At 38.9% G+C, this 16,896-nt stretch overlaps 1 protein-coding gene across 1 annotated transcript in view; it reads right to left on the bottom strand.

Annotated features, from left to right (window-relative positions):
- Positions 1–441: 441 nt before the first annotated feature.
- The window catches only part of ARHGAP8 (Rho GTPase activating protein 8), a 52,196-nt gene continuing 35,741 nt past the window's right edge, over positions 442–16,896 (bottom strand). Inside the window, exons 9-11 of the mRNA XM_010078479.1 lie at positions 4,280–4,357; positions 3,499–3,618; positions 442–546 (exon numbers count right to left, since the gene is read on the bottom strand). Of these exons, the coding sequence (XP_010076781.1) occupies positions 506–546; positions 3,499–3,618; positions 4,280–4,357 (239 nt within the window). The 3' untranslated portion in view covers positions 442–505. The remainder of the gene's footprint in view (positions 547–3,498; positions 3,619–4,279; positions 4,358–16,896) is intronic.

Here is a 16,896-nt window from a genome sequence, read left to right as displayed (position 1 = left end):
ATAAGGTGATTTAATCTGGTTTTTCTCCAGCACCAAAAATCACACAACCACTATTTTCAGGCTTTTTCACTCCAAAATAGGAAAAAACAGGAACTAAATCAATAAAAAATACATTTGTGAATGGGGAGTGAAGGTGAGGGACAGGACTTTTAAGTATTCCTGTGCAGGCACAGTTCCATTTAAATTTACACAGTAGTTTTTATTACATCTAACGAATTTCATGATGAAGGGATGGCCAGACCACTGTTTAGCACTGACTTTTATTAGAATTGGAGAGTTCTGCACCCTGAGTTCACTCCATTGGCAAGCACTGCACCACCACCTCACCATATTTTCTAAATTCTTCAGTTTTATTTTCTGTGGAGATTTTCAATGTTGAATTAACAAGAACAGATTAAGAAAGAAAAGACTGACACTACTCTGGAAATTTTGCCTATACTCACCATATGGAGAAAGCATATCAGATATTTCAGAACAATGTAATTGTGTTCAGGAAGTCCTTGAATTATTTGCTTGCATCTGGTGACTCGTAACTGCTCTCCACACCTGCAATGTCAAAGTCAGTCTTAGTTGAACTCAAAAACATCAAAATATTAACAAGAAATAACCCCTTATTTATATCTGCTGGAATTTATATATTAATCTGTAAAACTGACCACAAAATTCTGCTCTACTAACCTCCATGACCACAGTAACAGTTAGAGTTATCCCTTTGAATGTCCCTATCACATTTTTTATTATTGTATATCTGGCTAAGACTAACTTTTTATGCCCTGTTTTATTCTTGCTGAGACACAGTCCTGCCCAAAATGCTCTTTTGGCACTCTACTAACTTTAAAAACACTTTTGTGAATCTGGAGGACACTCTTCTGCCTTGGCAAACATTTGGGAGATGGCCACTTTCGTGGGTAAGAATTTTCTAGAGATGAACCTAAGCAGGTTCATTAACTCATTTCTACAGACAGGCAAAACCAGAACTGGACCCCAAACTCCTTGCATCATCTAGACAGTCTAGGTGAGAATTACACTAACACTGGATTATATTTCAAATGCTGTACCAAGTGTCTTTTTTTTTTCTTAGAATATTGCCATTATTTTAGTACTATAAGTTTAACACCAATTTGGAGAAAGGTCTGATAATTACAATCATGTCTGTCCTAACCAGCCCATTTGTGCTGATGTTTTTTCTGCATTTATTGCGTTTCTCTCTCCCTCTCCTTGACACAGCTAGAAGGGCACATAAGTCTGTGTGCATGCACAAAATTCCAGCATGTTAAATGTTCCCTTAGGCTCTGAATTAAACATATGAAGCTATACTGTGGTGAGATGTGTTGACATTTTTCCTACTGTAAAGCTACTAATTCCTGTAAAACACAATAATCTGAGTCCTAATAATTTTTGTCAGCCTTCTGTAGAGTAAATAATGTAGGAAGTGTAGCAATACTGGGTAAAGGAACTCTTGTTAGTTTTCACGATCAAAGAAATAGTTATTTGACAATTATAAGCTTCAAGATTTTACTAATTTTTTTAGTCAGCCACTCAGCTAATTTATTTCACAGCTCCCATCAATAACTCTTTAAAAAATGGTTCAGAGGAGACATGAAAGAGAAAAGTTTCACATTTCATTTCAAAGTACTATAAGGCACAGATATGGTACTTCTGGGTTTGCAGGTTAAGAGATATAATAGATACATCACACACTGCTCTGGTGTCTTCCAGAAGACAGAATGAGAATTTTCAAATCATCCCAAGACAGCTATCTGCAATCACACCTCTTCAAAGCTCCCTTCTGCACTTTATTCACAAAGAATATGCCTTTTCTGCAGTCCAGCTTTGCTCTCAAGCTTAAGATCTTTTAAAATCAGGATATCAGCACAGCGTCAAGAACAGATAGTGGACATCACATTGCACAAGATGAAAACCCAAGGAAAAATTCCCGTCAACTCCTCTTTTCAGCAGATTTTGTCCACATTTAAAATGCCAGTAAACAAAAATAACATGGAAATGAATGTTTTATGGGTGTTTTGCCAATCAAAACCTCCCAGTGTTCCTCAGACAATGCACTGCTCTCAGATTCTTTTCAGACTTGTTCTCATTTTTCACTTATCTGTATCACAAAGTAATACCGTTTCTAGAAGGTCAGCACAAGATTAATTCAGTAAAAAACCAGCATCTATACATTATTTTTCCAAATTTCCCTTCTTTCCAGTTCTAAATGACTTAGTCCCTTCATTTCTATCACCTTCCTGTTAATAGACCTGTTTTCTCTCAATGCCCTAAGATATTTAGTGTGTGGACAGATGAATCCTTGATTTGGAAGGTGGTGATCTACAGACTTGCAAATAGCAGAACAGTACGGAACTTCACAGGATTCTGAACATGACCTGTTTAAGTTTTTTAATGGACATATATAAATAAAGTTAATGACAGAAACAGTATGGGCAGATGCTACTGATGGGCACAGTATAAGAATTTTACCTAGAATACAGTATATCTAGGTAGAGTAAACTTGCCCTACTTCTACACTTTACAAACATGTCACCACTGAGATTTATCCTCAAAGTCCATTATTTTAGTGATCTACCCCAACAGCAACAGTCATGACAGTGATGGTAACCTACGCTTTGCAACAACATCAGCCCATGGTTACCAGAGGTATGCTAAACAGACTCTGTTGGAAGTCACGCTCCATTATAATACATATAATCTCCTCAAAAAGCGGGTTTTGGAAAAATGCTTGTGGCTTGTTACTGGAAGCTCTACTGGTTCTTTGCTGGATTGACTATAGCCTGGATGGCAAAACACCAGTCACTGCAAGTACAGGGTATTAAATCTCAGATATTCTGGGGTCTCAGATATCCAACCCACATCTATTAGGGAATTGCCTTGCCAACATTGTAAACTTCTAGTCCCTGACAAAGGCATGTAATTAAAGTTTTATAATTCACAGTTTCATGTGGTGCCAGATCTTTAGATAATCAATGTTTTCTCTTCTCATGGCTTTCGATCCTTTCTTTCCCAATATGTTGTCCCATGGGAACAGTTCCAATAAAAACAAATCCCTCCCCACAAAAAAAAGGAAAAAAAAAAAGGAAAGAAGCTTACAAATGACCAACTAGATTTTGTTCCCACAGTTCTGCCAATGCTGATGCTAAAACTAAAGCTGCTTTGACATAACTTGTATTACTGAGGCTGGTTCAGTGCTGTGCCATGACACAAAAATGGAGCCCTAACAGTGAGAAGTCCGATCCAATTTTTAATAATACAGTATGATATATAGATAAACCAGTAAACCTTGTAAAAAGCAGACAGTCTTGGTAACCCTGATCACCTTGCTCTGGTACAGATTATGAGGTTGTCCATTTGTGGCTGCAGTGAAGCACTAATAACATTCTATACTCACAAATGTGTCATGGTTTGCAAACAGCAGTGATTATGAATTAGCCAGGTCCAGTTCAACTTGCTGCATAAATTTTTCAAGAACTTATTTATACTCACTGGTGATTCCAAGGATATGATCATAACACTCAAACGTTAGTAATGGCTGAGAGAGTTCCCTAAGGAAAGTCTTTGCAGGAATATGGATATCATTATAATCATCGAAATTCACAGACTTGCCTAAAAGGAGAAAAAAAAGAAAAAAAGATGTTCATTCATATGTTTTACTGTTTCTTTAAACTACTGCTTAAAAACTGTGTCACATTACATTTTGAACAGAAAACCTCTTGGCAATCTGTTGCTGGTAACTCCTGGCATTTTCTTTTTGTATTTTTCATAGAGTTTTATTAGTCTTGCTATGAGAGATTCTCCCCATAAAGGCATTTCATAAAATGGCTTCATGGGGAAGCCAGTGACTTTCAAAATTACTTCACTACATTTCATAAATTATTAGGCAAAATTGTATTGCTTTGCCATAACCATTGGAAAACATCAGAGGCAAAATGACACAAAGACATTGTACTTCATAACCATAGGAACTCAAAGTGCGTAGAGGCAATACAAATGTTTATGAAAAAAACTACAATTTTTGACTCAAACCTTACCATTCCTTAGCTGCTACAGATTTGGTAAGCTTGGGTTTGACATCAGCTGATGACTTGCTATTCAGTAAACATTAAGTGCCGGTTGCTGTCTTTTAAGTTTCTGTACTAGTGGTCTTATGATTATATTTTATGTTACAAATGGTTTTATGATTAACTAATGATAAGAAAGCTAGCATTTCTGCTTCACCAGCAAGATCAAGATCAACAAAGCCAGCAATGGTATGACAACAGCTTACCCTGATTACAGAGTTTCTGGACATCTTTGATAGTCTGGATGCTGGCTGACCTTCTGAAGAGGCCCTCTACTTGTAGTCCTGAAAAAACAATTAATGCAGGTCTCATCTGTAAAAACTGTTACTCTCTTGTTTTTCTCTATAGGTTGAGTTGAAAACAGAACATTGGTAGAAGTTTTGGGAACAAACCCACTTGATACACTCATTTTTTTTTTAAATAAAGTCCTTGGCAATACAATGTACAATCAATTTTGCAACATTGCCTACAATGCTTTCTTGAACATGTGTCATAGAAATACTACCACCTTTCCTTAAGTGTTGTAGAGTGTCTTGCCAACTATAATTTTTTCTTTAAAAGTAGTTTTCAATTGCACTTAATGACATAGAAACAAGAGATTTAGATTCACCAGGCTGCTTATGTATGCGCTCTCACTAAGAGTATCTGCAAACCGAGCCCCAAACCACACAGGTAAATCTGCTATTCTCCTTGCCTTAAGCCTTTAGCAAGCTAAAGAGGGTATTTGCAAAGATTCCCTAAGCTTCCTCTTATGCCAGTGGGTGAGACAAGATTCTCTAGGCTGGAGAATGTTTCAGAGGATCTTCAGATGGAGGAGCCCATTTCTTAACGTGGGGAGGGATACTGGCCTCCTCAGTTTACAGGTAGTTAGGGGCAGACCACTGCTCCTTCCAGCTCTCTCCGTAAGTCAGTGGCACTTAAGACTGTGCCTGCCCATGGTATTCTGGAACACACGATTCTCGTCTTGAGGCACTTCTGATATATTTATCATAAATCTCCTGAAGGGTATCTATCTAATTTGCTTTCATACCTTGGACTAATTGAAATCTGACTTCAGCTACAGATGAAAAACTTCAACAAAATGCATTCAAATCAAGGATCCAATTTGGACCACAGCTTTCAATGTATGTTATTTATCTGAATTATTATGCAAAACATGATGGGGACAGGAACTGTCACTTTTCTTGAGACTTGTGATACTTCTTGGTTTTAAATTTGGTAAAATTCTCATTTCCCTCTCTCTTTCCTTCTCTCCAGTTTGTGCAGTCACTTCTACCCGGCAGGTAATGCAATTTGGCTCACATGTATCCTGAACTGAAAATTCCTACTGGAAGCAGAGTAATCTAAAATATTAGCCTATGCTAGCCTGACAAAACTTGCTAATGTTTTGAGAAGGGTGGCAGACCACATACTGATCTGAAGGGATGGCTGTATGTTTCTTTATGTGAGTGTGAAAGAGCAGATGGAATTTTTTATTTTTTCATGCTTATCTTTCAGCAGGTAAGTAGCCAGACTGAAATAAATGTTTGTGTATTCCAATCAAAGTACACATGCAACTATATGCATGATCAAGAATCTTTATGATGTTCTAAAAAAATGTTGAGTCATACATTAATGAAAGATAGTCATTCTTGTAAATTCACCCAGGTTGTGTGTGTATTTTATATATGAAAAAAACATAAATTAATACAAAATTCCTTAATGAACTCATTCTGTACAGAATAGCATTTAGTATTGTTCATATGAATTTAGATCATTGTACTAAAAGAATTGATAATGTACTATTGAAGTAAATTTTCATGGACGTGTGTGGGAATAAAGAACTGGTGGTTAACAAAAACGTAAACTGACCTTCAGGTTAGAGAACGATTGTGCACAAGTGAGGCAGCACTGCAGAAAGCCCTACTGCAAGCGTGAGAAGCAGCAGGTTCAAAACACCATGTAATGGAAAACAGACAAAACCTGAAGGTCAATAGAATGTAAAAACAAAACTGAGATGATGTAATCCTTCATAATAAATTGGGAGCTTGCATACTTTGGCCGGAGATCGGCAAGTGGCGCCCAACATGGGGCATGAATCTACAACCCTGGGATTAAGAGTCCCATGCTCTACCGACTGAGCTAGCCAGGCAAAACTGACCCACTGGGATTGGGACGGCGTCCTGAAACATACCAAACACACTCCGGTTTGCTGAAGGGGTAGCATTGCCGAGAGCAGATATGCTTCAGACACTTTTGCAAAGAATCCCAAGCTGTACTTGAAAGTGCTCCACTGACTATATTTAGAGGCTTAGCTGGAGTTTAGCTGAATACAGCTCCTAGTTACTTTCTAAGCATTTAGGCCCTTGCCTGTTAAATTCCAGGTTGACTATTAAAACTTCAGCCCATGCATTCAGTTCTGGAAGGAGTATAATATCTCAAACTACAATATATAAGAAGGCCACATGTGTTTACTGAAGTAAACAAATGTACAATAATTATGAACTATTTGACCGCTCGCTTTATTCCTGACCAGGTCATGTTTCAGTTCAATAAAGTTATGGAAAATTACATCACTGTAGCAAAACTGTTCCATTAGATTTATAGCGCAGCCTGTCTAAAGACCTGGTTTTGGAAGTGGCAGCTGTGAGCAGCTTTGACCTCAGCAAAAAAAAAAAAAAAAAAACAAACAATAATTTCCTGAGAATTTGTAGAATTTTATGCTGGTTGACAGTGGACTAGAGGTTTTTTGTAGAAGTCTTTCACATAATGGACATCATAAACACTTGCAATTTGGTTTGCAGGAATTGGTCTAATAGTTAATGTTTTAATCTGATGTGAACCTCACTGTATAAACTACAATGTAATAAATATCAATTGTTAACATTTTTATGCCTTTATTGGCTAAACTTTCAAGAGTCTAATCAAAGACATTATTCTGCAGTGTAGACAGCAGCTGTACTTGTCTGGCCCTGCATCCCATCAATGTTACTGTAATAGTACGTAACACTAAGCTCTTGCTGGATATGTTTTTGGATATGTCTGAGAGGTAAAGGGCAATTTTTATCCTCATCTGCAGAAGTCTGGGATACAGGCGATATCTGTGCTTTTTCCAGAATTCGTTTTCCAGGTCATCTGAAACTGAATCAATATACAGCAATTTGCTTGATCACAGGTGGCAACAAGGCAACTACCAAAGGAGACATCTCCAATCTTTCTTACATTTGTGGGCAACTCATCCAAATCACGTGACACTAATTAAATGCAGGTTAGTGCAATTCTTAGGAAAAAAAAGAAAAAGCTATATTTTCCTTCTAAAGTAAAAGAATCACAACAGCAAAATAGCCACATCTTTTTTTGCATAAAAGATGCTCAGACCAGAAAATAATATATTATAGTGGTTTTTAAATAAAGCATGCGTCATAACATCAGCCTACCTCTAAACAAAAATGTGAGTCAACAGCCATTATGCTATTGAAGGGGGAAGACGATGAGCTTGGGTACAGAGACAGTACTTCTGCAATATATTTTTCTAACTTCTGTGATGCATATGAACTGAGCAGGATATTTTTTTTAGAAGTCTGTAAGTTTATTAATTGCTCTCAGGGCTTTCTGTGTTTACGCGGTATAAGGGAAAGCTAACTGAAAACATGATTTGAATGATGGTGTTTCCCATATCACATAACCTGAACAGCATTAGCACATGCCCGCAACTGGGGTCTCATAATAAGGGATGGGAAGGAGGAAAGGGACCTGAAGCCTCTTGTTGGTTATCCCACTCTGATGGATACATACTCGGCCTTACACACAGTCAGGAAATACTTTCTCCAAACTTGTTTCTTCCTTTTCAGACATTAGGGAAAAAAAAAAAAAACAAAACAAACCAACAAACAGTTCTTGGAACTACCATAATTAAGCTAACGCAAGGTGCCCACACTAAAATAAGATAAACCACTTTGTCTTCTTTTTGCAGACAAAATACATGCCAGAGCCACTAGAGTTACAGGATGAGGAAACAAAATTGGCTGAAGACAATCCTGGTCATAGCAGCTCAAAATGTTCATTTTCATGGTTTAATTTTTTTTTTGAAGTAACCTATTTAATTTCTGTTAGTAGTATTCTTCAATCAAGTCCTGTTTACAGCATGACTCATGTCAGCTGTCTCTTTAAAGAGAAATATTTTTGTTTTGGTGTACAAGTTGAACTATTTTGTCATTAATAGCATGGGTAACTGCCCAGGTTTTGGCTGGGTCAAAGTTAACTTTCTTCACAGTAGCTAGTAAGAGGCTACATTTTGGACTATGTGCTGAGAAGAAGGCTGCCAGGACAGTCAAGGACTCTCCAGCTTGTCTGCTGTGCCAGTGACTGCAGGTGCGGGAGAAGCTGGGGAAAGCACAGCCCCAATTCCTAGCCTAGGATTTGACCTTAGCTTTAGGATTGAGACCCAAGTTGGACAATGGTATATTCCATATCATGCACATCATGCCCAGTGTATAGATGAGAATCTGCCTGTAAATTTGCTCTCTCCCTGGGCCGCCCCTCTCTTGGGATCATCTCGCTTTTGGTCAGCTCTCAGTCTCTCAGATGCTTGAGCTCTAATCTCTCTTCTGGGATTGCGGTTTCAGGACTCTGCTTTGGGATCGTTAGCTGGGAACAGGCTGAGCCTCGGTTATTGGGTGGTGAGTAGTTTCACTGTGTTCAGTTGTATATTTGTATACATTACTATGATCATTATTATTTTCAGTTTTGGTGTAGTTTAGTTATTAAATTATTCTTATCTTAACCCACAAGCCTCTTTTCCCTTTACCCCTTCAATTCTCTTCTCCACCCCTGGGAGGTGGGGAGGTTGAGTGAGCAGCTGTGTGGTGTTTTGCTGCCAGACAGGGTTTAAACCACAACAGTACCACAGTCCATAGAGAATACCAAACCTGGAGTAGCAGTGCTTGCCAGAAGACTGCTAGGGGATGACTGACATGAGCAGCTAGCCTGGGCTTTCCAGTTCTGATAAACATGCAGCTGCATGTCACTCACATATTCTGTCAATGCTGCAGAACCTCTGTTGATATAGCTCAGCACAAACTGCTCCCTACCCCTCACCAAAAAAAAAAAAAAAAAAAGACTTTTGCTACTAAACTCTCCAGACCAAAAAGAGCAAAATTTAGTTTTAAATTTTAAGTGCTATACAGAAAAAAACATAGTGATGTGACTAGTGAAGAAGCCATCTGTATTCAATAAAAAGTGATTCTGCGATTGAGAGCTTAACTGAGTAATTATTCAAATGTCAGTAATCATAAATGAAAACAGGCAGGCACTTCATTCCACATTGAATTAAGATGGCTTTTACCACAGTAGACAAAATTTCGCAGTGCAATGACACAACCGTGTCACACTCTGAATTAATAAACTGTTGCTAAAAATACTTAGCCCCTTTCTGTTCCACTGATCAGTTGTCCCACAGGAAAGGCACAGAAAATCAAAACTGATAAAGATAAATTAAAGAAACACATGCTGTCACATTGCTGCAAGCTTGTCAAAGAAAGAGAGATGAGAAAATTACATTCTTTTTCTTTCAGTCATTCTTGATTTGAGGGTTGCTGGCTTCAAAAATCTTTGTTAATTTGTCTGCTTTCGGAAGAGAAATAGCAAAGAGTGAACATCTGAAGTTCTTCTGTCCAAAATTGAGTTTGGAAATGTTTCTTTTGACTGGGGTCCTGCCAAGTCTCAGGAAGTGTCCATCCTGATTTGAAAGCGGTTTTCATTCTTGTCCTGGGTTAAGCTGAGACAGAGTTAACTTTCTTCATGATAGCTAGCAAGAGGCTGTGTTTTGGATTTGTGCTCAGAAGCAAGCTGATAAAAAGTGATGTTTATGCCACTGCCAAGGTCAGCAGACCAGCGAAGTTGGGAGGGAGCACAGCCCCAGTTACTAGCCCAGGATTGATCTTAGGTTCAGGATTGAGACCCAGAGTGGCCAATAATCTATTCCATAACATACATGTCATGCCCAGTATATGGGTGAGGACCCTCCAGAAGATCGTCCCTTTTTGGTTCCGGATCTCTTTTGCTCCGTCTTGCTCCAGGTGGTCACTCTCGCAAGGCCTTTCCCCCCCTACCCCGGTCAGCTCTCGGTCTGGGACACTCGGACTGTTATCTCTGTTCCGTGAGTGCAGTTTCAGGACTCTCCCTGCTCCGGGATTGTTAGCCGGGAACAGGCTGAGCCTTGGTCATCGGATGGGGGGGCAGTATCACTGTGTATCACTCATTTGTATATTTGTATATAGTAGTATTATTTTCAATATTATTGTAGTTTAGTTATTAAATTGTCCTTATCTCAACCCACAAGTCCTTTTTTCACTTTACCCCTTTAATTTTCTCCCCTGTCCTTGGGTGGGGGGTGGGAATTGTGTGAGTGGGTGTGTGGTTTGGCCCCCAACCAAGGGCTAACCCATCACAATTCTGATTAATACAACTGATCTAGAAATCTTCTTGCACATTACCGAATTTTAATATTTTTTTTAAGTTAGAAATAATTTCTTTCTGAGGACTGATGAGTTTATAGCATATTTTAATTGTCCATCTTGAGTGTAACATCTTAAATGCCCAAAGTACTGGCAATTGGGAATTTTCATGCTTAAGAGAAATTTGAGATTTTTTTTTAAAGCTAGAATACAGTTCAAGTTTGAGGAGGAGATTGCACAGTCTTCCTTTCCCTTGTACTCTGTGCAATGAATACAGAAAAAGTGAGCACGATGTCTGCGTTTTGTAAAGATGACTTGCACTGCAAGAAGGTGCACAGCAGATCCAGGGCAGAGGGGAAGAGAAGGAACAGCTCCAGCCCTACTGAAAAGCTGAGCAGCAGCAGCAGCGAGGATGTAGAACTGTGCATCCTCCACAGAACCCAAAGTGTGTTTGTGGCCTTGGAGTTTTGAATGGCAGTCTCTAGCCTTTGGATTTATGAATGAATATTCTCTGAAGATAATTTATTTACAATGCCTAAGCACCAAAACCATGCTTATTACATGGCTCATTTTTATTTGATGGTACATGAACTAGTTGTGGGATTTATTTCATCTCCATGAACCCTAGGCAAAACCACTCACATGAAAACAAAAGAGCCAAGAGCTCAGGCTGTTTATATAGCCAATGTCAAGCTTTCCCAGTGTTGCATTTTTAAAAGATACTTGATTGATCACAAGAAGTGGAGGCCAGGAGGCAAACTCACTAAGCTGCAGCAATCCAAACATATTCAGAATGCATAACCATCCATCTTCACCCATTCTGACTATCACCACCAGGATGTATTCATTCACATTAAAAAATGGAACCAAAACTTTCTCCATCAGCAAGATTTGTTGTGCTTCATGGAGGGGATGAGGAGGAAAGATTAATCACTGTTTACCACTGCTTCTGCTATTGAACAGATAAAGGACAACTTTAGTTGTCCCTATAATCATACCATAGGACATTTATTACTTTATCATTAAACTTCTATACCATGGTTATTACCATTTCATTTAGAAGTCAGCCAGGACTCTCCTGTGGTACCACAAGACAACATCGAACAAAAACTTTGTGCTGCAAAGCACTTGCAGTCAACAAAAGAGATGAGGTAAGAGACAAAGACTCATCAATGGGGGCTACTGCAAGTTAATGTTCCTATAGGGGACAGTTATCCTTTCTGTTTTATAATTCTGCAGTGTGATTCCTTCACTGTGTTATTGTTCCATCACTCCCGAGCTGCTGCTGATCTCACACAGTCTCTTTAGCAATCAGTTTTCTATGCAATTTTTTTGTAGCTTTTTCCATATATGGCTATTCTTGAGAATGCAAATGTTATAAAATTTGGTAAATTTTAGTAATAATCCCAGCAGGTTAGCTTTGGTCTTAAATTGTTTAAAACACAGACAAGCATGCAGTTTATACCTTTGAGGATACCCTCTAAGACACAAAATTCATTAAAAACTATAATCCTACCTACGTATGTCAAATTGGTATTTTGCATAAGACCAGTACAAACAACTGTGTATTAATATTTGAGATAGGCCTGAGGAACACTCCTGCCCTTTGTAATCTCTCACCTTCATGAAGGTCTGAACAGCGCAGTTTATACCCACCTTTATAATGAATCAAATAAAAGTTCTCTTAAAAGCTGTCTTCTGACCTCCAGATGTTGTGGGGTTTGCAAAAAAAATATGGACTTTGCCATGCAATTTTGTTTTTAACGTGCATCAGTTAGTACATTCAAACTGCAGATCAGAGTTAAAGACTAAGAGAGCCTGATGAGTTGTACTAATAGTGACCTAAATAAACACCAAACCCACCAGCCGCACACCACCTAGCTTTTAATCGATCACTATCATAGTTTTGACCCTGGCTGAGAGCCAAGGTATCGTGATGATACCTTATATCCAGTCTGCAACCTGCTTTCTAGGAAAAAAAAAAAAAAAAAGACATGTAAGCAAAAGACATGAAAAGGAACTTCTGCTGTTAAATCTTACTAGAGTTTAAAAGCAGAAGTGCATTTCTGAATCCTAAAGCCTATGAGGGATAAAACTGCCTCGGAGGCTGGGCAGCTCTGTGCAGTGCCGGGTCAGTGTGGACAGCACCAGCAGCTGCTCGCACAGCCCCAACCCTGCGTGTTACGGATGCCATACACACAAAGATGCATCCTCCAGAGCATGGCATTACTTACATCCCTGCTTACCAAAACAGTCGGTTAGAAGTGACAGCCCCCATTTACAGTCTCACTTCAGCACAAAATAGGTTGCTGAGAACATGTGGGGACATATTGACCAGAGAAAGAAAATTACTACCCTGTGGCATCAGCTGGGCTTTCTGAAGAAAAGGGCCTGTGAGCAAAGCATTAAAACATCACCACCAAAGGAATGACACCAGGTTGGAAACACTTATGAATTTTTCTGACAAAAGAGTGAATATTTAATTAACCAAGGTAATTTCTCAAGGCATGGTAGAGATAAGGTACTACACAATAAACATATCATTTAGTGCAAGTGCAAGTCATTGCATTTATAAACTAGACGGATGAACAGGTTGTGGTTTTGAGGCTGAGCACAGAAAAAAACTCCTCTGGTTTGCTGGTCACTATGAAGATCTAGCCACAAATGTGCTATGTTAAACCTATCCTTCCTCTTTGGCCTGACTAAATCATCAGTCGGTTTCAGGATGACACCAACACCTTACTTCTGAAACTAAGAGCACTTCTCTGGTTTGGTCCAGAAGATGAACTCTGAGGCTTAGTCTTAATGTTGCTGATGATTTTCTCAGATACTCAGAACTCATTTTAGGAAACCAATTCTTCCCTGTGAAGGTTATCAGGAACTGAAAAGAAGCATTTTTAAAATTCAGTATTAAAAACTTTAAAAGCATTTTCCATTTCAGTGGAGCTAGAATAAAAGTGGTGAAATGGCTACTTTCTCTTCCTTTGTTGAAAAAATTACCTGAAAATTGTTATAGAAATTAAGAAACTTAGTTTATCGTGTTCACTGTAATAGTGTCTGAGGCATCAGCCGTCATAGATCTTGTTTATATAAAACAAACAGATGTAGAGGAATCTCTGCTTACAGTACATTCTTTAGTCTCTGTTAAGGTACTGGGTGCCTTAGTAACTGGATCCAGTGAGAGTCATCTTGCTCAGAAAGAGTTATCTAAATATGCAGTCAGATAAATATACGAGGAAGAAACTGTCATAACGGCACTCCCTGTCATAATGTTAATTTGACTGTTGGTGATGAGGACGTGCTCGCTGCTGTCAGAGCCCACTCAGTAACTCAGTACAAGAAGGGGAGTTTTGGCTCGTTTGTACAGATGAGGATGCCTCCGCACTGGGAAGAGCAATTCTGCCAACAGTGTTGTCTGAAACTGAGGAAGAAAATTTAAACATCAAAGAGGAAAAATGTGACATGAAGCAATCTGTCAAAGAGATCAGAGTAATTTCGATGAAAAAGGCTGGGTGAACTTCAGAGACTGAAAGTTTCCTTAGCCCAGAAGCATAACACTGCAGACTGGTGCCTAGTTTGAATACCACCACGGCTCCTGCATCAGATCTGTTTAAGAAATAAGAGTCTGAGCAGTACAGAATGGACTTAATGGATGTCAGAAGGCCTCTGATGTTTCAATAAATCTTGAGCCTGATTTTGTAGAAGCTTTTGTGATCTAAGTCAGAGTTTCAGAAACTGATTTCAGGTACACAGATGTGAAAATGTAACAATCTATCTAGGGTGGAAAACAAATTTCCTGCTAATTCTGTGAAACTGGAAATTGCCCAAATCAAACGGAATAAGGTAGTGACAGGGAATTTTTGTCACTTCCGGAAGATGAACTGAAGCTTTCACTGTGCTCACGGCTGCGTCTGGAGTGCAAAGAATGCTGCCAGTCAGCCTCCCGGGGCTGTCAGCACAGGAACCGACACTCGCTGGAGCTGATGGCAGAATTGAGATATTCTAGATTTAGAGAAAGAGTTACAATGATAGCAGACAGCAGGTACAACAGATACCTGCACACTTATAACCAAGTGCAAAAAAATGCACGTCTATCACCTACTGCTTAACAGCCTTGGCATGGCAGGTACTTGGCTTTCAAGCATCAGCTGGCTGAGAATGTCAGAAAGCACTCTACCTGACAAGCCATCTCTCCTAAGAAATCTGGTTTGTTGAGATCTCCTTATGATCAGGAATATGACAGCCTTGAGCAAACCTGGGCTTGGCTGGAAAATATCAATGCTGACAGAGCCCATGCCCTTCCTTCCTAGGGGCACAGAAGGACTGAATGGGAAAAAATGAGACAGTCCAGCTAGCAAGTGCGTGGGCTGGACTCTGTATTAGTGGCCAACATTACCATGCTACTGACTTTTGACATAAAGTAGGACAAGGGCTTTGTTCAGAAGTATCATCACATTTCCTCAGTCTATCCTTCACAAACTGTGATACTGCACTGAAGAGATGAATTTTTAAGCAAAAAAAGATGGAGTTTGGAGGAAACCCAAGGATGATTATTGCTGTCAGAATAACAAACATTTCAGCTAGGAGAAATTCTGCAATGACAAGGTTGAACCAACCCTTTCTTTTATCACAAACGTAAGAGCTAAAACTTGCTTTTTTTCCCCCCCTGAACTGTGCAGTTGGCTTTGCTGCTTCAGAAAAATGTGGGTATGTGAGCCGGACTCAGCAACTGGTGAGAGAGAACAGTATAGGACTGGTGCAATAGTGATGAGACAAACCCAGAACAAAAGCAAAGACATGGAGGAGATTTTGTGCCAGATCAGTGCAAAAATTACTAGTTACTGGTAACCGCTAAAATCTAATGATGGCCATAAACCTCTTATTTCTTTAAAATCTTTAAACAGGTTCAAGGAAGTGCCAGATATGCAAAGCCCTCCTCCCAAGCACAGCCAGAAGTCTAAATCAATTAACATTTTAGTGACTAAATTTTCACTCAATTTCTAAATAATAACAGCTGTGAGAAGTAATGATGTTAGTGCACATTCATTTTAGCTCTCTTGACTCCTGTGATTAGTGAGGAGGAGGTATTTGCCCATTAAGATAAGCTAAATATATGTAAGGATGATTGTTTCATAACAATTTAAAACATGAAAAAGTCTGGCTTTCATCTGCAGATGGGGCACGCACTGATACACTACACAAGCTATAATTATCCACTTACAATTATAATTACAGGGATTGTCTCAAGCTGCCAGTCACTTGTCTTCAGCGTTCTTAGTAGTGAACTGTTTACATTCCCTATATCCAACCATGATATTTGCTACAAGCTATACCTGCAAAGTTTTCATCATTAGCACCAGTCTGGAAACAGCACATCCAAACAGCTATATGGGCTTGAGTGGAAATCCTAACTTCGGACCACGAGGCCTTCAATAAAGTCTGTTAAGAACCCTTTGTCTACTGCAGATCAGTAGATACCTTTAATAGCAGAACTAGCCTCACTCCAGTACTTGGCCTTGGCTGCTGCAAGTATTTTGAAGATACATCAGCAATTTCAAGGGGAGAGGAGCTAGCTGTTCTGTACCCAAGCATCCCTATAGATGCTATGCTCCACTGCTTGCAAACTCTAAGCATGTATTATCCACTGCAGTGGATCTATGCATATCATTAATCAGCTTCACTCAAGGTATGAAACCCAAAGAAAAAAAAAAAAACCACGGACAGTTATTTAACATTCTTATTTACCACGGGGTAAGCTAAAATACAAAGGAACATAGCCTAGCAACAAAGGCAAGACCATAACTGTCTAGTCTGTCCTCACTTAAATCAGTGTGATCTTGCACTGATCTAAATGAACCCAGGATTTCTCTCGAGAATCAACAACGAAGCTGAGAAGCAATGTTTTTCCTGTTCCTTCCCCCACCCTTGTGTTCATAAACGTGAAGCCTATTCAGTAAAAGTTTTTTAAAAGTTTGAAATTTCTCACTTAGGGTTCAAATAAACTCAAAGTCAGACTAAATCCTAGTGGCAACAGTTAAAATTAACACAGATCAATGTTGAATACTGAAAGCAAAGTTTACCTTGTTCACAATGACGGCTCAGGAATGGAAATTAAGAATTGGGAATATTGTGGGTTTGGGTGCACCTGTCTACAGAAGAACATAATTTACTCAAAATTTACATCTTTTATTATTTGTGTGCTGTCAATATTAATAGCTCTCTAAATGAGGAAAATCTCAGATAAAACTAATTTAACAGCAATATAGACATCCAAGTCTGGTTTTTGTCTTAATAAAAATCATGCTGATCCTCCAAATTTGTTCAAACATTAACCAAACTTAATGGCATATTAAACTCCAGTGATGTTTCCTTTTTAAAATTTTTTAAAA

Source organism: Pterocles gutturalis, unplaced genomic scaffold, assembly GCF_000699245.1.
Source record: "Pterocles gutturalis isolate BGI_N339 unplaced genomic scaffold, ASM69924v1 scaffold5061, whole genome shotgun sequence".
Classification (NCBI taxonomy): Eukaryota; Metazoa; Chordata; class Aves; order Pterocliformes; family Pteroclidae; genus Pterocles; species Pterocles gutturalis.
The sequence above is the reverse complement of the archived record's forward strand: the minus strand, read 5'-3'. Positions and strand labels throughout refer to the sequence as shown.